This window comes from Bison bison, unplaced genomic scaffold, assembly GCF_000754665.1.
Source record: "Bison bison bison isolate TAMUID 2011002044 unplaced genomic scaffold, Bison_UMD1.0 scf7180017864290, whole genome shotgun sequence".
NCBI classification, from domain to species: Eukaryota; Metazoa; Chordata; class Mammalia; order Artiodactyla; family Bovidae; genus Bison; species Bison bison.
The window spans coordinates 770,577-792,953 of record NW_011494862.1 but is presented as its reverse complement, the minus strand read 5'-3'; the positions used below and the strand labels follow the sequence as shown (position 1 = coordinate 792,953).

At 35.6% G+C, this 22,377-nt stretch overlaps 1 protein-coding gene across 5 annotated transcripts in view; it reads right to left on the bottom strand.

The window, feature by feature from the left end:
- Nucleotides 1-1,143: 1,143 nt before the first annotated feature.
- Nucleotides 1,144-22,377, bottom strand: part of LEPR (leptin receptor) — a 93,806-nt gene continuing 72,572 nt past the window's right edge. For 4 of the 5 annotated variants that reach the window (XM_010850266.1, XM_010850268.1, XM_010850265.1 and 1 more), the window contains 6 exons: nt 18,849-19,065; nt 16,973-17,155; nt 15,476-15,571; nt 13,594-13,696; nt 12,686-12,761; nt 1,144-3,349 (listed from right to left, as the gene is read on the bottom strand). In XM_010850266.1, the coding sequence (XP_010848568.1) occupies nt 3,332-3,349; nt 12,686-12,761; nt 13,594-13,696; nt 15,476-15,571; nt 16,973-17,155; nt 18,849-19,065 (693 nt within the window). In that variant the 3' untranslated portion in view covers nt 1,144-3,331. The remainder of the gene's footprint in view (nt 3,350-12,685; nt 12,762-13,593; nt 13,697-15,475; nt 15,572-16,972; nt 17,156-18,848; nt 19,066-22,377) is intronic. The other variant, XM_010850269.1, reaches the window with a different exon arrangement.

The window sequence follows — 22,377 nt, the reverse complement described above, 5'->3', positions numbered from 1 at the left end:
TGGACTGAAATAAATAGATCAAAAATCATAAGGGACAGGTAGTATAAGATACTGTTTAAAAGACGAATGAGAAAGACTTAAATTTGAGCCCTTCCGTTTCTATGATCGTGGACAAGTACATTAACCTCTCTGCCTTTCAGTTTCCTCATGTGTAAAATTGTGTTCAATATATACCTTGTAGCTTTGTACAAGGAATATATTAGATAGTACCTGAAAGTGCATAGCTCTCAATGGCTTCCCAGGTCGTGCTTGTGGTAAAGAATATGCCTGCCAACGCAGGAGACACAATAGACGTGGGTTCGATTCCTGGGTCAGGAAGATCCCCTGGAGAAGGGGATCCAGTATTCTTGCCTGGAAAATCCCATGGACATAGGAGCCTGACGGGCTATAGTCCATGAGGTTTCAAAGAGTCAGATGTGACTGAGAACACTGAAATTAGAAAGTGTTATCTCTAGAAGAATTTCTAATATTGTATAGCAAATTACACTTCCACAAACTGAAATCTCTTACATCAAGTTTAAAAGGTAAATTGATACAAAATCGAATGAGCAGGCCTTCCTTGGTGGTGCAGTGGTAAAGAATCCACGTGACAATTCAGGAGACACAGGTTCCATCCCTGATGCTGACAGATCCCACGCGCCATGGAGCAGCTAAGCCCGTGGGCCGCAACTATTGAGCCTGCACTCTGGAGCCCGGGAGCCACAACTCCTGCAGCTACTGAGGCCCGCTCACCCTAGAGCCCGTGCTCTGCAATAAGAGAAGCCACCGCAACGAGAAACCCTGGCTCCACAACTAGAGAAAAGCCCGCACGACAGTGAAGACACAGCATAGACAGAAATGAATAAATAAATGTTTTCAAAAATCAAAGGAGCAATACAACTTGGCTACAGATAGCTAAAATAACTACTCCATGACCTAATATATGATATGAAGGTAAACTATATGTGATCTTATCTACCTTACATCATACTAAAAATCTATTTATGACTATCAGAAAATAAGAACTAAGAATATCTATTTGTTGAAAACAATTAAGGTGAAAGAGATGATCACAGCCTTTTAAATAACCATTCCTTATAAATAACTTCACATAAAAATATAAACCATAGGACATGTGGAATGAAGACAAAGATGCAAAACAAATGTACATCATAGTTTTATAAGAACAGTGGTTACATTACAACAAACCCTGCTAAGCAGCTACAAGCAAGCATCTATGTGCAAAAAAGCTCAACTCATACAATGTAAACATATTGAAAAAATAAATGCAAAATAAACAAAACTGTAGACACAGCAGATTGAAAAATTAACACAACTAAATGAAGTACTATAGAAAATGTGTTCAGTTTTATGCTATACATATAATTAAAATTTTGAACTTTATAATTCTTAAACTAACAGAATGAATTCAGATATATTGCTTGAAATAATGATATAATCAACATTCATAATGGCAAATATATTCCATATAAAAAGACAATTCATTTAACATAATGTTGAACTCAATGAAATATATGGGTGATAATAACCATAAAGGAATAAATATACCAAATATAATGGAATAGATTTATACAGAGATTAAAATACTATATAATAACAAATACTGTATTAACACAAAGTTTTCTATTATTCTATGAACATAATGTGTAAAGAGAAAACTATTCCTCTTCCTGTTTTCTTTCTGAGAGAAATATATAATTAAATTTATATAATTTCCTTCAAAAATTTTTTGCTCATTTTATTTTTTCTTAAGGTTACTACTATATATGTATTGATTTTCTTAAAATTTAAATGAACCAAGAAATTAAGATCTACAAATAAAGGAACTACATACTATTAACATTGAAAACAAAAATAAGAATAGCACATAACATGCAAACTCACAGATGTTCTTCAAATGACATGTTTGACATATTTCATGCCCTCTAAAACTTCATAATCGGTAATTAATCTGTTATACCAAATAATTTACTTCTTCAAATGCATTTGATGAAAGAGTTCACTAATAATGGAAGACAACAACAACAAACACATATTCATATATTATTAAAGTATATTTTATCAATGGGTCACAAACATTTATTAAGAGTATGTTTAAAAAATCATTTCAATTACCATATGCATCTAATATTTCAAGATTTTAGAACAGTCTGAGAGCATATTAAATATGTACTCAGTTAGAAGGAATTAATATCCTTTCATATTTTCACACTTCAATTACATTCCAATGACATCTCTTAAAAGTCAATGAAGTGGGGAAAGGACTCTTTCTTCTTGATTTTTAGGGTTTTTTTTTTTTTAACATTCAAATCAAACTGTAAATGAAATCTAAAAGTAAGTGATGCATATGTATCCTAAATTTAAATATTATTTGGGTTAATCAAGCAGAGGCTTTGGTTTATTTTGAATGTGAGCAGCATAGCACACAAGGTAATTCATAGCATTAATGGTGGTCTTTTTTTCAGGGAGGAAAGTCCTGGGTTTGCTTTGAGCTATTACTAAAAGCTCTAGAGTCTCCCTTTTTGCATCACCACCCACTTCCCTGCCTGCTAGAAGCTTTTGGTGGTTCAGTGTAAATAAATTAAATTTATTCAAGAATTTCACAAAGATGCTGAATTGGAAGCTGATGTGTTTTCTTATCTGGTCAGTCTGACCTGGATATGTCAGGTCAACCCAAAATGAACTGTAACTTCTACTGGCCTTGACCAGAACAAACTGTCTTTGAACTGAAATGGAAGTTAGCATTTAGGCCATTTTCAAGGCTAAAATGAAAATTCCCATATGGATCAGAGTTAAATATATATAAGATCTCCAAGACATTATAAAGAATACCGAAATGGTTCAATTTATAGGCTGAAGTGTCTATAAAAGGATATAAAATGGAAATTTTTGGACATAAAATGTAAACTAAAAACTTTTGCTACGTTTTATATTTAGAGTCATTGTATTTGCAGTTACAGCATTATCTACTATAAATTTGATGGTAACTAATAGATATGTGCTGAGAGCAACAGTCATATTTTTCAATGTTTTATGACCAGACAAAGGACAAATCAAAAGCCAGATATCATAAATACTACTTTTGAGATGACCTGAGAAGTAATCATACATCCAAACTGAACTGGACTGAGATCAATGTCTTGAATTCCAAATTTACCCATCTATTTTAAGTTCTAAATCAACATAATTCACCATATTTTAGTTCTCAATAGTTTCACCAATCTTTTTTTAGATTGTCTCCCCTTCTTCAAAATGTAAAAATCTTCTAATACTCTATAGAATGTTGGGAAGCTGGCAGATTGGGTTCATCGGTAGTGATCGTGATTAGACTTCAAAGAATGTCCGTTCTCTGTTCAGATAAAATAAAACAAAATAAGGAAGCAAAATAAAAAAACACTCAGAAAGCAAGAGATAAAAGAAATCAAAGAGATGTTCTGTCAGGGATGGGTTGTGGATCATAAATTCTTGTGTTAAACTACAGTAATGCATGTTTTTAAGAAAAGATAACATTTTGAACTAAGGTGGTCTCTATCATTTTCTTAATGCAGGCCTTAATATCACACTCTAAGGATAGCCTTAGCGATCCCAGAAAAGAAAATCTATAGAGGAATAATAGAATAAGTAAAAGCAAAGAAGAACAAAGAGCTGAGAAAATTAAAAGCAAGTGGAGGAAAAACAGCAAATATTAGAGAATTTGGAACAAGAAAGAGTAAAGTAGTAGATCTCTGAAAATAATTTTTTTCAATTAAAATAGAGAAGACTTGAAATAGTAAAGAAGAATAAAATTATCATGTTTTTTTTAATCTAGAAAAAAGTTCAAAGAAATCATCTGGTCCACATTTCTCCCTTTATTATAGACAAAGCGATCAAGGCTTAAAGTTGTACAGCTAACCAAAGTAGAGTGAGGACTCTGAATGTTTTTCTAACCAAACAATGTCTATAATACAGTGGAAGATGAAAGATATTTTAAACACAAATAGGGAGGAGAACATGTTCTTTCTTTTGCTTTTTCTATTTGCTGTGATAGATTTGAGCTGATTAATTTACCGTCTCTTCTGGTTCATTATGACCCAAGGGCACATATATAGATATTAAGAAGGACAAGAAAATAGAGAAAATGGAAATCATATTTTGGGGGACTACATTAGCTCTTTCACACTTCTGCAAGGCTGTTCTAGTAATTTCAGGGACAATCTGCCTCAGGTCCATGAGAACGGTATTAGGAGTTTATGGGTTGCTGCTGCTGCTGCTGCTAAGTCGCTTCAGTCGTGTCTGACTCTGTGCGACCCCATAGACAGCAGCCCACCAGGCTCCCCCATCCTTGGGATTCTCCAGGCAAGAATACTGGAGAGGGTTGCGATTTCCTTCTCCAATGCATGAAAGTGAAAAGTGAAAGTTGAAGTCGCTCAGTCGTGTCCGACTCTTAGCAACCCCATGGACTGCAGCCTACCAGGCTCCTCCGTCCACGGGATTTTCCAGGCAAGAGTACTGGAGTAGGGTGCCATTGCCTTCTCCATTATGGGTTGCTAAGCTTTTTCTTTTGAGAACTAGAACAGGTGGTGTAATCTCGGATAGTCTTTGACTCAAAAGAAAAAAAATCCATTTGGTTTTAGTTTAAACACTCCAAAGTATTTAGGTTGTTAAGTGGGAGTACACTTCATGGAAATAGACATAAATGTAGACAACAAAGGAGCAGGGTTAGATCACACGCAGACACCTCAAATGTAGATGGTTTGGATTTAGAGGAAGAAACTAACAGATTAGACAAAATGCTAAACAAAGAGGTTAAAAAAAGTTTTGAATTAGAAGCAAAACAAGGCTATTGACTTACTGCAATATGTTTTCCTACAACAAGAATTTCAACCTTTGTTTAAATTTTTTATTTTTAAACTATTTCAGAACTTTTAAAAAGATTTTGATTTGTTTCATTTATTTTATTGAAGTATAATTGATTGCAATGCTGTTAAAGATTCTGGTTTTTAAAGCATTGTGAGAAATGGTGTAGGAAAGTATTGTGGTTCAAGATGGCAGTTTGAGCATGCATGTTTCTTTCTTATCTCTATAGAGGCTCTGTTAGAATGAAAGTGCATGAATAAATCAAATGAGATAATCTGAGAAGGTTAAGAGGGAATGAGATCTCAAATTTCTGATAGATGGAAAACAAGTGGAGGAGTGTAGTAGACCAAAGGAGATGAGCTGCAGACTGAAATACCTCCAGGGTGGGCTATAGCTGAAGAGAAAGACAGTTTGCCCTGTTGCATATACTGGAGATGGGGGGGAAAGTGAAAAGTGAAAGTGAAAGTCACTCAGTCGTGTCTGACTCTTTGCGACCTGGGGGACTTTACAGTCCATGGAATTCTCCAGGCCAGAATACTGTAGTGGCTAGCCTTTCCCTTCTCCAGGGAATCTTCCCAACCCAGGGATTGAACCCAGGTCTCCCACATTGCAAGCGGATTCTTTACCAGCTGAGCCACCAGGGAAGCCCTAGATGAAGAGAAAGACAGTTTGCCCTGTTGCATATAGTGGAGATCATATATCAATAACCTCAGATATGCAGATGACACCACCATTACAGCAGAAAGCAAAGAAGAACTAACAAGCCTCTTGATGAAAGTGAAAGAGGAGAGTGAAAAAGTTGGCTTAAAACACAACATTCAAAAAACCAAAGATCATGGCATCCAGTCCCATCACTTCATGGCAAATAGATGGGGAAACCATGGAAACAGTGACAGACTTCATTTTCTTGGGTTCCAAAATCACTGCAGATGGTGACTGCAGCCATGAAATTAAAAGACACTTGCTCCTTGGAAGAAAAGCTATGCCCAACCTAGATAGCATATTAAAAAGCAAAGACGTTACTTTGCCAACAAAGGTCCATCTAGTCAAAGCTATGGTTTTTCCAGTAGTCATGTACGGATGTGAGAGTTGTACCATAAAGAAAGCTGAGTGCTGAAGAACTGATGCTTTTGAATTGTGGTGTTGGATAAGACTCTTGAGAGTCCCTTGGACTGCAAGGAGATCCAACCAGTCAAACCTAAAGGAAATGAGTCCTGAATATTCATTGGAAGAACTGATGTTGAAGCTGAAGCTCCAATACTTTGGCCACCTGATGCAAAGAACTGACTCATTGGAAAAGATCCTGATGTTGGGAAGGATTAAAGGCAGGAGGAGAAGGGGGTGACAGAGGATGAGATGGCTGGATGGCATCACTGTCTCGATGGACATGAGTTTGTGCAAGCTCCGGGAGTTGGTGATGGACAGGGAAGCCTGAAGTGCTGCAGTCCATGGGGTCACAAAGAGTTGGACACAACTAAGTGAACCAACTGAACTGATATAGTGGAGATGGGGGGAGGAGTGAAGAAAAGGCAGGTAAAAACACAGGAAGAAATGAGACCTTTGTCTGAAAATAGAAAATTCTTTATATGGAATGGGGCTCTTCTACTCCCTCTACTACACATGGAAAAGGCTTCATACTCTCCACACTCAAATTGAAGATTTGTTCTTAAAAGTAATTGGAAAATTATCTGGGGAGGAATCTAGCAGCTGAGGAGTATTGGTGTCTATGAACCTGTCTTTCCTCATCTAGCAGAGCTCTTTCTAACCCATTCAGGGAAGCAATCCCTTTCTTAAATATGAAAGAAAAACAAAGGATTACCACATATGTGTGGAAAGTGTGAGATTTTTTAAAAAGCCAAGATAAACAGGAGGCGAATATGATCCTAGCAGAAACAGAGTTCAAGGAATAAAAGAAAAGAGAATTTTTAAAACAAAGAATGATCCTCTGAATTGGTATTTTTAGTAAGAAAATATTGCATGCATAAAGTCAGAACAGGATACACTGAAAATTAATAGTTGGAAATTTACAACTATAAAGAGCAAATGTTCAATAGAAGCACTGAAGGAACAGGGTATGGCAAGGTCTCAAATATAAATTAAAAAAAAGACAAAGAAACAGAACATATTAGAGAAGAGATAAGAAGTATATATCTATGCAGAGGGTCCAACATCCATGTAATATATATTCTAGAATGAGATCCAAAGAAATAAGAGGAGAGGAAGTTATCAAAGAAATAATATAATTTCTTAGAATTGACAGGGGATTGGAATCAAAAGTGTTTTCAAACAAGAACAAAGTTAAATGAAAAAGAATCTTCCTAAATAGGTTTAGACCTATCACTAAAATTTTAGAACATCAATTACAGGGATAATATATTAAAAGCAAGAAAACTGCATGATACCAGTGAGGAGTAAAAATCAGAGTGGCACTAGACTTCTCAGAAGTGATACCAGATGCTACAGGATAAGGCAGGAATTGTCTCAAAGTTTTATTGGAAAGGCTTGTCAACCTAGAACTTGTTATTCCACCAAAATATCAATAAAGGAAGGCACAATAAAAAGAATTTCAGGCTTGGAGAGACTTCAACTTACACAATATTTCCTGGCAGGTTATGTAAGGAAGTAGTTAATCAAAAAAGAGGAAGAAAAGAGTCTAGAGAACAGTTTTCCACTAGAAACCAGCTTTCCCTTCTCCAAGGCATCTTCCTGACACCAGAATCAAACCAGGGTCTCCTGCATTGCATCCCCCGACTAGAAACCAATTAAGGGAAAATTCAGAGGGATGGCTTGTAGTAATGTTAGAAAAGGCCTAATCCAGATCACAGTAGGAGGATAGAGGATTTCCTGGACAGAGTGCCTGGGGAACAGGTCTCCAGTGAAGATGCACATACAATGACAGCACACAGAAGGTTAAAAAAAAAATTAAGAAGCAATTAGAAGCTCTAGAAAAAGCAAAACAAACACAAAACAAAGCATAAAAATTAAAAATGAGGCCAACTAAAATTTCACAAAATTCAGATCAACAGGGTGGAGTGTTTCTAAAATATTTTTTTTAACTATTTTGTGTCATTGGAACCACAAAGTGTGGTAATATAATCTCATTATATTACTTGGTTCTGCAAGGAACAATATTTATAAACTCATAACAATGAAAATACAGTTTATTGGGTTTTCATTTTTTAAAATTAACTCCAGACAAATTATCGCACAGAACATGCTATCGACCCTGACTTAAGTGAAAATGTAAAGTTACAGTTGACAAAGATTGGAAAGTGGAGAGAGACATGGAGGGAAAGGTAAGAGTACTAATGTCTTTATTTTATTTTAATAAAGGGGGGAGGTTCTAAGAAACAGTCTCTATTTCACGGAACAACAAATGGAGTTTTAGAAGACTATCCTGAGATTATAGACTGATTACTGAAGGAACTGAAAAAAGAAGTGACTAACAATATGATATGGAAATAGCATGGGGAAAGAAGGGGCAAAAAAGTATGTGCAGAATTAAGTCCTCATTTCAGCCAGAAATCACTAAATATTTACATCTCATAATGACATAAGTATCTTATTTTTAGAAATACAAAAGTGACCGGCCAGAAAAATTAAGAGCAAATGGCTGCACCATTTTAACGTTCATGTTGGCAGTACAGGAAAGTTCCAGTTTCTCCACATTCTCACCAACACTTACTACCTGTTGTTTTTATTATACCATCCTAGCTAGCACAGAGTGCTAGCTTGTGCTTTTGGTTTACATTTCCCTAATCTCTTCCTAATCACATTGAACATATATTCATTTTTCCTTTTTGGCTATTTGTACATCTTCTTTGCAGAAAAGTCTATTCGGATTCTTTGCCAATTTTTTTGTGTTAAGATATACATAAAATTTATTATTTCAACTATTTTTAAGTGCACAATTTAGTGGCATTAAGTATATTAAGCAATCCATTGTTAACATGGACTTGATGGGAAGGGTATCAATGTGAGCACAATGAACCTGAGTTTAAACAAGGTTTTCACACCTACAGGCTGTCTGATCAAGACAAGCTGCTGAACCAATCTGTGCCTCAGTTTTGTAATCAGAAAATATAAAGCTATTAGGTCTATGACCAAATCAAATAAAATAATATGAATATGAAAGTTTGGAGCAGATAGTAAATTGTCTTGTCCTCTTTAGAAATATAATGTGAATTATACTGTATTATTTGTCCCCAAAAAAGTACTTTTAGTTAGGAGATTAAAGTAGAAGGTGAGATTTTAAGAAGTTATTGAATTTTAGTTATTTAGTCATTGAATTTATCATCAGTAAAACCTTTGAAATTTTTTACATTCTTCTTTACTCTTCAAATATTCCTGATACATTCCAAAAACTGCTTTATTCCTAACTGAGTACCTGTTAAGCCAAGTAATAAACTGAGTACCTTGAGGGCTCGTTATGCTTAAAGAATATCTTATAAGATTTTAAAGTCTAATATTTGCAAAAGTAAAAAAAAAAATCAGTCTTACAAATAATGTCATTCACCCATCCTACTTAGAAATTCTTCACTCTTCCTCAGTTCCCTCAGAACCTGGGGACATGTGGTGATATTTCTGTCTATTGCACATGTCTGCCAGGTGATCTGCTCTGGCATGACGCTCCTCCTCAGGGAGCTACATGACACAGCGGGGTAGCCTGTAGGCTAGAGTCACTGACTCAGTCTACATTCTTTTGTGTCCAGCATTTTCTGGAAAATGGAAAAACTTGATGCAGGGTCAAACTACATTTTGCTGAGGTGGGCCTGACCATTTCCCTGCCCTGGCAAATACTTAGAAGCCATTATTCCTGGTGGTTCATAGAGATTTCAGACCTCACCATTTTGAAGACTGAGTGTTTCAGCTTCTCTGAGACAGTAGGATTGTTATTTCCAGAATGTATATATACTGACACGGTGAAGTGTTTACATTTTTAGTTAGATAAGTACTTCGATTTTTTTTACAAAATTCCTCTCATATTCAAAAAAAAAAAAAACCTCAATATTTAAGCAAATAGTCTCCTTTTTACTCTTTGTCTTTTAACCCCCCTATTTTCAGTTTGTGAATGTGCTAAGGTCCTTCCTACCACAGGGCTTTGTTTTCACAGGTGGACTTGCCTGGGCTCTCACCCTCCACCACAAATCCTGCTTGATCACCGTTCATCTCCCAGATCTTAGCTCAACTGTCACGTTCTTACATTCACTCACTCACCACCCCTGATCCCACATAATACACTCAGCACACTGGGTCCCTTTATTTCACAACACGTTTATCATTATTAGTGTTTGTAATAGTATCATAATATATATTATATATAACACATATAGTTATTTCAGTTATAAACTGATTAATCTTATCTTTCCCATAGACTGTACACTCCAAGAGTTTTTATTTTCCCACCACTTTAACCCCAAGGCCTAGATGAGTTGACTGGCATTAGGATAACTATTCAATAAATATCCCTTGAATAAATGCATGGGATGAATTAATGATTGAACTATAAATGAATAAACAATTTTAGAGAGAGAAAAGAAGACAAGCTCATTCTACACTGCTTTTAGCCAGTCATTCCTCTGTGACCTCCCTGTCACTGCCTAGATGGTAAGAACGATATCTTAAAAATTGTTTTCCCAGAGCCTAGCAACATCCTAGACTTACACGTAAATACTCATTCTCATTATGTGCTTGTTGAACAAAGGAATGAATGAATGACAAATAAATATACATGGCTGAAATGTCACTATCACTTCAATAACTGTCACTGTAAGAATTCATAATGGAAGAGAAAGGAGAGGAATAAATATTTTACTAATTGAAAAAATCATCAGGTCTGTTTTCATGAAAGGAGATTCTGTGGCTTATAGTAAGGGCATAGCTGAGAAGTGTATGGGTGTGGGGCTGGTTAGATTCAGGCAAAGTGAAGTTTCTGTAAAGATAATGTATGCATGTAAGTATGTGAAACTACAGTGCTACCAAGTCTGAAGATAAAACACTCTCTTCTGCTGAAAGATTATAATTTAGTTGCTTGCATTGTTTTGCCCACAATATTACTTATTTTGTTCACTCACTTGTTCATTGGTAAATTGTAGAGCAGTGATTTTGTTACTGCAAATCATATTCATTAGTATGTGAATGAAGTTAGAGGGTTGTAACCAGTATTTTTTAAATGAAATAAAATTTTGAAGATAGAGGACACTGCAAATGCATATTATTTATATCTATACATTTACTAGGTTGCAAGGTAAAGCATATTTCTCACCAAGGGTCATGGTCAAAAACAGGAAAGCCAGAGAGAACAATTACTAATAGAATGGGCTTAAAAATTAGACAAATTAGTAAACTAAGTCAGACTCTAAAACAAGTTACCTAACCAGTATAAGACGGGTTTTTCCGTCTATAAATGGAGATGCTAATACTTATTCCGTGGGGTAACTGAAAGAATAATAATGTAAAACATGTAAATATGCAATATAATGATAATTTATTGAGACACTACTATTTGGAAGTACCATCTTCTTTACTCCCTGAAACAACTCAATGAGGTAAGTTCTATTAAACCTCATTTTACAGGAGAGGAAACTAAGCCACCAAGAACTGAAATAAAAATCTTAATGAATGTAAGGATATGTATCTCAATGATCTGCACATAAATAAATGGACATATTATATCAGCATTTTATTAATTCTTTTGTGAATCTTGACCTTAGTATTTTGCGTTTAGCAGGAGGAGCTCAATAATATATGTGGTCTTAAAATACAGCCCTAGAACTCAGAACACTCTTCACAACAAATAATGAAATGCTCTGGAAACTTGGAGGGGGCAGAATTTCTTCTGAACTACATTGTTCACAGAAGGTTTGGGGAAAGAAGAGCTTAGAGCAAACTCTTCACTGACATAGAGGGGTCTGTAGAGGTGAGAGAAATAGTGTCAGCATGACTAAGGCCCATGGACAGGAAAAATGGAATATATAAGTTGATAACAGACTGTAGACAGAAGTCATTGAGAACCAGCTTAAAAGGACTATACTTGATCTTGTAGCTAAACAGAAACCACTGAAGACGTGTAACCGTGACTACAATGACACAATTATTGAGACTGAATAACCCCATATGATTATTGTTCAAAACATCGCTTAGATATTTTGCCATGAAAACTGAATTCTATTTTCCCAGTGTTATAGGTAGAAAGCCAACCCTGCTTCAAGGAAAACTTGGGAAATTAATGATATATTTGTTAAATTCTAGAGTTTTCTGAGAAAATCTATTATAGACATAAGTGCAAATTATTAAAGTTGACTAATTGTTTCATAAGTAGCTTGAAAGGAGCTATCTTCATAAATGTAAGCTTTACTATGATAATTGCATTTTCAGATTGTGGCGTTTTAGGAAAGGATTATGTAGTTTTTAATTGATTTAAGTAATTATGAAGATAATTACAAGGGTTAAAAATATTGATTCCAGCCTTTTCCAAAGAACAATCAATTTATACCCAAAAAGTATATATAAATATTTGTTCTTCATCAGATTTGACCCTAACATTCTAATATTTGTTTTATGATATACTATGACACAGAAGAAAGGTATGTGTATTGTTAATTCAGATGATAAACTTTCTATTGAATTTTGTTTTGTCCTGGTTTCAAATCCCTGCATCTTCTTATCCATGAAAATAAATAACAAATTAGACAGATTCATATTAAGATGAATTGAATAAAATAAAATTTAAACCTTATCCTTAAAAAAAAAGTTTTGAACCTCAAAAATGTTTGAAGTTCTAAAAGGTATACAGCATCTAAAATGAAATATTATATACTTGGGGTTTAAAAAAAATTGAAAAAAGGACCTTCTGAAAATTAAGTCCTTGTGCCCAGGAACAGTTCTTGGGGTTTGGAACATCTTCCCAAAACAACTTTTTCATTCTACAAAGGATAAACAAGGCATTAGAATTAGAGAACATTCACATTGAAAATGTTAACAGTTTATAAGCGACCAACTAGAAACTAAGTCTACCAGACTGGTTATGCCACAGTAGGATCAAATTTCCTTTCATATGCCATCACAGGAAGATTTCTACCAACTTTATGTCCAGACCAAAGTTAATGATCACTATAATAATAATAAAAAAAATAGCTAACATTTATTGAAAACTGTATGCCTAGCCCTGTGCTAAATACTTTGCACAGGCCCCATCAGCTCACTTGATTGGAAGATGAATTCAGATTCTAAAATCACTTTTCCCTCTTCACTGCTAGAAGATAAAACTTTCTGTAGAGATTTGCCACATGTGAAATAACCTCAGTGGTCTGGACCTCTCAGCACAGAGTGATGGCGCACATAAAGAACCATTCAAGCAGTTCAAATGAGACAGAAGGGAGCCACACAGTGCTAAAATTTAAAAAGCAGAATGCCTACTAACCATAAGTGAATTGACTGTTCCAAATAAATTTTCGCAACTAAAAGTCCTCAACCTAGATTTACAATTTCTCTATGAATATACTGCCTAGGCTTTTCTGTTATAAGCTTGTTATTTCATGAGTGTATATACTTTTGTTAAAAATCTAATTTCTTCCCTGAGGCTTATGTGTGCTAGCAAAATGCAGTGTGGATTCCTGAAATAAGGAATCCTTTTTCTTCTTATGCCATCTTATTATATACTGAATACATATAAAATATTTAGCATATTTTAGTGTTTCTGATTTGGGTTTAAAATGGTTTAAATATGCTTGAGATTTTTAACACCGCATACAATACCTTTGATGTGATACTGACAATATTCCAAGCAATAAGATTGAGGAGGAAATTATTATTGGCACGATTACATATAGATCTGCATCATGCTGGTGTTTTTCATCCTCTGAAAAAGAAAAAAATCACACAACTCAAAATCTTGAGGAAGTAAGTAATTTCTGTATCAAAAATCATAACATACCCTTTTCTGATTTCATCGTAAATCTGAATGACCTTTAAAGATACCAAAATCAGAAAGACATAAGCATAGCTTTGATCATAAAATAATTACTATTTTGTTCAGAGTTATGCTTCTTGTAATGTAGCAAAACATTTTCTCAAAAGTATTTATTTGCCAGCTCTCTCCATCTGATCACTTTTCAATTATATGAATCAAAGTGTCAGTTAAAGTTGTTATGATGGCTCTCTGCATCAGTCATCTGCTTCTGGAGAAGGCATTCTACAAGACCCATCAACTTCTATCTTGTTCACTTCAGACACATTGACTTCTTTGTTGCTTCTTGGACCACCAAGCATGCTCACTCTTCAGGGTCTTTGCACTTGCTGTCCCCTTGCTCAAATGTTCTTCCCCTTTGTCCTTGCAGGACTTACCACCTTCTTAGAGAAAAAGACCATCATTTTTGGCCACCATTACTGCTCAGACAGTAAAGAATATGCCTGCAGTGTGGGTAGACCTGGATTCAATTCCTGAATTGGGAAGATCCCTTGGAGAAGGAAACGGCAACCCACTCCAGTATTCTTGCCTGGAAAATTCCATGGACAGAGGAGCCTGGTGGGCTAAAGTCCATTGGGTCACAAAGAGTAGGATATGATTGAGCAACTAACACACACACTAAAGCACCACATTTTAACTCTATCCCTTCATTTTACTTTTATTTTAATTTCATATACTTATTTCTATATGAGACTATATTATTTGTTTATTGTCTGTCATTTGAGTACTGGAGTTTAAGCTCCATTTAGGGCACAGACTGATGTTCAATATTCAATCCCCAATGCTTAGAACAGTGTTCAATATATATTTGTTGAACAGTACATGAATGAAGTTATATATAATTATTTTACTTCTAAAACCAAGTAAAATATTTCTCTCTTGAAACTTCATTATTGGGTTGCTTAGATTTTAAAACAACTTGAAAAATAATAGTAAAATAAAAATCTTCCCGCTCCAAGTACAGTAAGATGAGTTAGAAATATGACACCCAGTGAACTTTCTTCTATACCTGTCTCTCCAGTTTTATTTTCAGAAAAATTTTCCTTAGAAGATGATGAAAATTTAAAGACTCCATAAGTATGTCAAAGCTTATTGTTTGGGGTAGGTGTGTTTATATTAATTGTGCAGCAAATTAATATTTTTTCAATTAACCTTTATGATGATATACTTTGTGGCATAGCTGGGTATTTCCATTTTTGTTTCCATCAACTTTCTGATGTGAAGAGCAGACTCATTAGAAGAGACTCTGACGCTGGGAAAGATTGACAGCAAGAGGAGAAGTGGGTAACAGGATGATATGGTTGGATGGCATCACTGACTCAATGGACATGAGTTTGAGCAAACTTTGGGAGATAGTGAAGGACAGGGAAGCCTGGCGTGATGCAGTCCATGGGGTTACAAAGAGTTGGAGACAACTTAGCGACCAAATAGCAATCAACTTTCTAACCAATTTGAGACTGAAAGTTTTACTTACCAATACAGAAACACAATATCGTGCCTGATTATTCTTAATGACACCATGGAACCATATACCCTTAATACATGACACATCTACAGAAGACTCTGGGCTCTTCCATGATTCCATCAAAAAGAGAATAATCAGATGGCAGCATTATTGCTAACTAAGAAAGAAACCACGTATCTGTGTAAAAGGAAACTAAAAATTTTTACCTTGAGCAAAACTATTAATTATCTTCGGTTTCCCTACTCCTTCTGTAAATATTGGGTAAAGACTGAACTGATACTTCTCAATGGGGATAAAATGATCTGAGGAGAAAAAAATATTTTAAAGAGTCATCCTTACTGAATTAATATTAATGAGTGAAATCTATATAAAAGTTTTAAGTGACTCATATTTTCATGCATATAAAACTGATGATTTATTGATTGAAATTGGATTGAAAACTGATGACTGCTATCTACGGACTGAAATATAATTGGGGAGTTTCAAAGAGAATCTGAGCACTCTAAATTCTCCTAGTAACACCAATAATTTTCCAAATAATGTTTTAAAAATTTTACCCAGAGATAGAAAATTGCAATTTTTCAAAGGCATGTTCCAGCGACAGTCAGTTTGTTCAAGTTCAGGCTGTATGAGCTGTTCCATTTCCCTTTCCTGGACAATCTGCTCTACCTCTTTTCCCACCAGATCAAAGCCAGCAATATTCCCTTTCCATAGGAATTCAGTTTACTCAGCTTCTCTATTCAAGGGAGTTGGGAGATTAAAGTCTTAGGAAATCCTATGTAAAGAACTTGGGAATGGGGACCAGGAATCTTTGTACATATCCAGGTGTCTAGATCTACGGAAGATGACCATCTCCATAGCAAAGCTCAAAATGGATCTATCGGTGATCTATCATTTTCACAAATGCTAATGACACACAAATATTACTCCACGAGAGATAAATCCCTTTGAAGCATAGAGTAACCACCTGGACAACAGTAATAATGAATTGAATTTAGTTCTCCATCAGTCATTTGTTTCTCTTTACTCTGACACTAAATTCTAGGGTCTTGGAATGAAAAGTATGAGCCTTTGGGATAACACTGTAAATAGTACTACAGCAATCCTTAGCGTCCCTGCTTAAAGCTTACTCAGACTTGGAGATTCTGTACTGTGCACTTACATTGTGTACTTTATTCACCTTACAGGGTAACTGGTCTACTTTTGGGAAATTATTCATCAGACCTTCAGCCTGGCCCTCCCACTCATTGTTAGTGGCATCATAAGTTGGTATACAATTTGGGAAAACAATCTGGCAGTAGATATCAAAAGCTGTTAAAACTCATTTTTTTAAAAGGTTAAACTGGATGCAACATAAAAGTTCTCAAATAAATAAATGGTTTAAGTATATTTTGTAGTAAAATGCTATATAATCATTAATGATGGTTAAAGGATTAGGGATAAAATAGAAACATGTTTGTGATATATCAAAGGAACCAACCAGAAGAAAAGTTATAAATGATACAATATGATTACAACTATAAATATTTAAGTGAAAAACAAATGAAACAGAATTAAATGCTGGTGACAAGGTGACAGAATTAAAGGTAATAATATGGATTATCTATATTTTTGAAGTTTCCATTAACTGTGTTATTTGAATTAATAATCTGTAGAGTCATATTAACCCATAGGAAAAACTTTTCAAAATACAGTAAGCTTACCATGGACATAATACTTCTTAACAGAGGAAGGGATTCTAAGCCATTTAATTTCACTGTCTTCATTAAGAATTTTCCACTCAAGAATAAAATACATCAGATTGTAGTCGCTGGGTGACAGCATCCAGGAAAGAATTACACAACTGCTGTTTAAAGGGTAAGCACTGAGTGACTGCACGATATTTACTGAGGGGAAAAGAAGGAAATTTATTTTTAACTTCAAAATGAATGAAAATCTCCAAATTGTCTTTAGAAACATAAAACTTAGTGAAAAAGGAAGAAGGAAGAGAAAGAAGATATTTACACAAATAAATATAAAACATGGCAATTATTTTTGTATCACAGAAGTCATATAAGCAGAGAGATGTGGAAATATATGCTATCGATAAATAAGATTCTACCTAAAATCCAAATCGGATATGTTCAAAAGATGTTCTCTTCTGTAGTAATGTACATGCCTATTAATCATCCTAATTCCCCCCAACTCTTCTCTCCCACTGATGGAATCATGCTTTCAAAGTATAAAACTAATCATTTTAACACCCTCTGCACAGAGTCCCACTTCAAAACCTCCAGACTTCCACAAGTGAGGACAAAATTCTCATCACACCTACAATGCCCCAAGGGCCGTGTCTCAGCACATCTGCCGGCTTTGCTGCACACACACACACACACACACACACACACGCCCCTGGTGATCCTCCTTCATGTCCTCTCCTGGACCGCAGGATTTTTGGTCAGACTGTTCCTCTCTCAGGGGAGCTCTTCTTCCCACCTTTCATGGAAGTTTAATTCCTATACCGCATCCTCAAGAAAACTTCTCTGACCCTCAATACTGGTTTAGGCTCCTATATTTTTTCTTTTATAAAATTATATTCCTTTCCTAGGGACATGCATCTCAGTTTGTAAATAGGCATTAACTTATATGATTATTTGATTAAAGTCTGTCTCATCTATTGAAGTCTGTGAGACCATTATAATTTTACCCACATTCGAATTTCTACCACCTAGCATAGTGCAGCATTAAACAAATATTTCTATTAATAGAACATATTGATTGAGAATATTTTAAGTGTAAAATACAGTGCAAATGCTGTGAAACTTACATAAAGTTTACACTATATGTACACAAGTAATTACTATACAAGGCAGGATATAAAATAGCATAGAAAAGGTAGAAAGTATTCTGAGAACTAAAAAAAAGGATAGGACACATCTAAGTAAAGCAATAAGCAAATATTTCAGGAAGGTACATGATTAGTAGAGGGAAGTGAAATTTGAATTTTTCATTAAAAATTATACTTTGAATATACTATACAAGCTCCTATATAAAGTGGTTCTTAATTCCTTGATTAATCAAATATATCAAAATTAATATGAGGGTTCATCACATATTAAATGAAATACAAGTTATTTTCAAATCTAAGCAATTACTTGTACCTATCTAATGTTATACTATCACATATGTATATGTAGTATATATGACACACACATGTGTATTTTACCTATTAATATATGTGTGTGTATATATATGGACTCATTATATGCATATGTATATACGTATATAAAGAGAGAGAGAGAGATTCATTCACCTACAACCCACACTGGCCCAGAAGTTTTAAGTTTTAGATTTATCAGAACATTCACATTTATTACAATACTATTTCAACAATGTTCTACCATGTGAAAACCCAAGGACCACGTCACATAATCAGGATATACACTTACATTGTTTTTTAGACAAAACAGAGATAAAAGGTAAAAAAGAGACTGATTCAGGGAATTGTAAGCTTCTTGGAAGATCATTTAGAATGGGAGGGGTTTGCAAAGATTAAATATTAAAAGGAGCACAGGTTTAATACCCTATACCTTTTCTTACCTTTGCTGATAGCCCGTGAGAATGTTAAATTAAAATTTGCAGAAGAAGCACCAATTGAATTGATGGCCAGCACCATAACAGAATGTGCTTGCTCTGTCCAAAGGAAAGTGAGTTTAGTGTGGTTTCCCACATCTTCCAACCACGTTCCATTGTGGGAAGTATGATGTTTTACCACATATCTTCTTACACTGCACAATGAGTCATTTTTCATCAGGGGCTACAGTAAACACAAAAGTTGATTAGCTGAAGGGCTACAGTGCTTTTTATACAAGCCGAGCTCCTGGAACTCTGATTAAACATTTCCCATTGGTAGGCAGGGGCCAGACCAGAGCAACCTCTGATGAATTCAAGGCTGAAGTGTGGGCTGCTCTGACAGTCTCCCTGAAGCTGTCTGGGTGACTATGGAACATGGGAAACTTGTTTTCTCCTTATGGATTTTTTTTTTCTTTAAGACTCAGAGAATAAATCACTTGAAGATAATGAAGTATGGATTATAAATAGGATACTTTTCTACCAGGAAGTTTCACTCTAATTTTAGAGAAAAGAAAGACTAATGGGGAGTTGAGCATTTCTTCATCTAAAAAGCAAAAAAAAAGGAGTAACCCTTTGTTTCTGTAAAGCAGAAATGAGAAAGAGCTGAAAAGAAATTAATCACCGCTTCTATCAATCTTAGTAAGACTGTTCATTTTTTTTCTTCCCATGACATGCTGACACTACAAGTCACAGAGAGCATCAGGACAGTGTACAAGGCACCCCAGAAAGTCTGTCCTGTAGTTAAAAAAATCATACCAGGTCACCGAGATGCCAGTGTAAAATACATTCTTAGTACAATTCTATCCTTCCATCCTACAGAGCATTAACAATACATCCCACTTTGCCATCACCTTCACCTGTTTCAGGTAAGATTTAAGTGCTACTAATACCTTGTCAGCCTTTAGCAAGCTTGACACTACACAACAGACTAGAGCAGTGCTTCTCATTTTTTGTCATTGAGATTCTTCTTCTAAAAGTCAGAAATTGAGAAACATAAATACAAACACACATAACTATATCCCTGCAGGTCTTGGAAGAACCTGGGTAGGTGGTGAGAAGATATTAGCAGCCACTGCAAGAAATAAGGGCTTCCCTGGTGGCTCAGACGGTAAAGTATCCGCCTGCAACATGGGAGACCTGGGTTCAATCCCTGGGTTGGGAAAGTCCCCTGGAGGAAGGCATGGCAACCCACTCCTTGCCTGGAGAATCCCCATGGATAGAGGAGCCTGGCAGGCTACAGTCCATGGGGTCACAAAGAGTTGGACACCACTGAGCGACTAAGCACAGCACAGCAAGAAATAAATGAAAAATCATACCTAGGTTGCATTTTGTTTTTAAACAACCTGTCAGTTTTCATATACAAATGTTTACTTTTGTAACCCTCAAGTAAAATTGATGGTAAACCTCCTTACTTTCTAGTCCTGCAAGTTACTCTAGGCTCATCTTGTGTATTTCCTGCCCCAGACCTATTACCAAGCATTTTTTCACAGAGCCTTAGTTTCTTTACTGGAGAATAGTACTAGAAACAAATCTGAGAATGTTGCTTACTACCAGAATATGGCTTTCTCGGTTGACAGATTAAGGAAATGCATGTGTGTGTATTATATCTATATATACACATATCTATGAAAATTTCTCAATCAATAGCCAGACAAAAGAGAAAAGAGAACTATAATTACAAGCTGTAATGGAAACATAATTACCCTAACAATATAAAATAATTACATACAATTTAGGGGGTTAAGTAGAGTGATATGGTAAGTGGAAGTGCATGCATGCATATGTTTTCATCTGCCCAGGCAGTTTGTCTTTTGGTTGGTGCATTTAACCCATTTACATTAAGGTAATTATTGATATGTATGATCTATTACCATTTTCTTAATTGTTTAGGGTTTATTTTGTGTAGGTCTTTTCCTTCACTTGTGATTCCTGCCTAGAGAACCTCTTTTATCATTTGTTATAAAGCTGACTTGATATTGCTGAATTCTCTTAACTTTTGCTTGCCTGGAAAGCTTTTGATTTCTCCATCAAATCTGAACAAGAGTCTTGCTGGGTAGAGTATTCTTGGTTGGAGGTTCTTCCCACTGAAAATTTCTATGTGAATCTATCTGTATCCATATTAAGCTAAACATGAGTTCATACCCTAGCCCATTACCACATGGATCATTCTTTGCTTATCTATAATCAGTTAAACAGTAACAAACTTGAGTCCTTCTTACCATCCATCATCCAGTACTTAATTGTTCAATTCCAATTTATATATCTAAGGAATGATGCTAAAGCTGAAACTCCAGTACTTTGGCCACCTCATGCAAAGAGTTGACTCATTGGAAAAGACTCTGATGCTGGGAGGGGTTGGGGGCAGGAGGAGAAGGGGACAACAGAGGATGAGATGGCTGGATGGCGTCACTGACTCGATGGACGTGAGTCTGAGTGAACTCTGGGAGTTGGTGATGGACAGGGAGGCCTGGCGTGCTGCGATTCATGGGGTCACAAAGAGTCAGACACAACTGAGCGACTGAACTGAACTGAACTGAATGATACCAAAACTGTTAACCCATACCTTGTGAGAAAAATGACTTTACCAACTAGAATACAGTGGTTATGTATAGTTCCTTTTGACTTCATTCTTAAAAATCTACTCATTAAAAAGGTTGCCTAGGCCTGGACCTTTTTTGCCCAACTCCTTCAGTGAGGTTGTTTCATACACTTGTAGTACAGTTAGATTCTCTTGTTGCAGCCTGAACTCCATTCTAGGATTCTCCAACCTCCTAATGATTTCTCTTTAATTTGCATACATTAAGGTTTTCTCTTTATGCTATAGGGTTTTATGAATTTTTAGAAATACATAAGGCTATGCAGCATGTAGTAGTGTTGGAATTATACTGTACATAGCCATTTCATATTGTCTTTTTAAATTTAGTCATACTAAATTTGAGGTTCCTTCATGCCTTTTTATGACTTTGATAGCTCATTTCTTTTTAGTGCTGAATAATCTTCCATTCGGAGAAGGCAATGGCACCCCACTCCAGTACTCTTGCCTGGAAAATCCCATGGACGGAGGAGTTTGGTAGGCTGCAGTCCATGGGGTCGCTAAGAGTCAGACACGACTGAGCGACTTCACTTTCACTTTTCACTTTCACACACTAGAGAAGGAAATGGCAACCCACTCCAATGTTCTTGCCTAGAGAATCCCAGGGACGGGGGAGCCTGGTAGGCTGCCATCTATGGGGTCGCACAGAGTCCGACACGACTGAAGTGACTTAGCAGCAGCAGCATGTACTCACTAGGACAATATTATACCAAATAATTTCACCATCATAAAAAATCCCCTGTTCTTCACCCATTCAAACATTTCCCCATCAACCAAACACCTGGAAACCATTGATCTTTTTGCTGTCTCTATAGTTACATCACTTCATGGGAAATAGATGGGGAAACAGTGGAAACAGTGTCAGACTTTATTTTTCTGGGCTCCAAAATCACTGCAGATGGT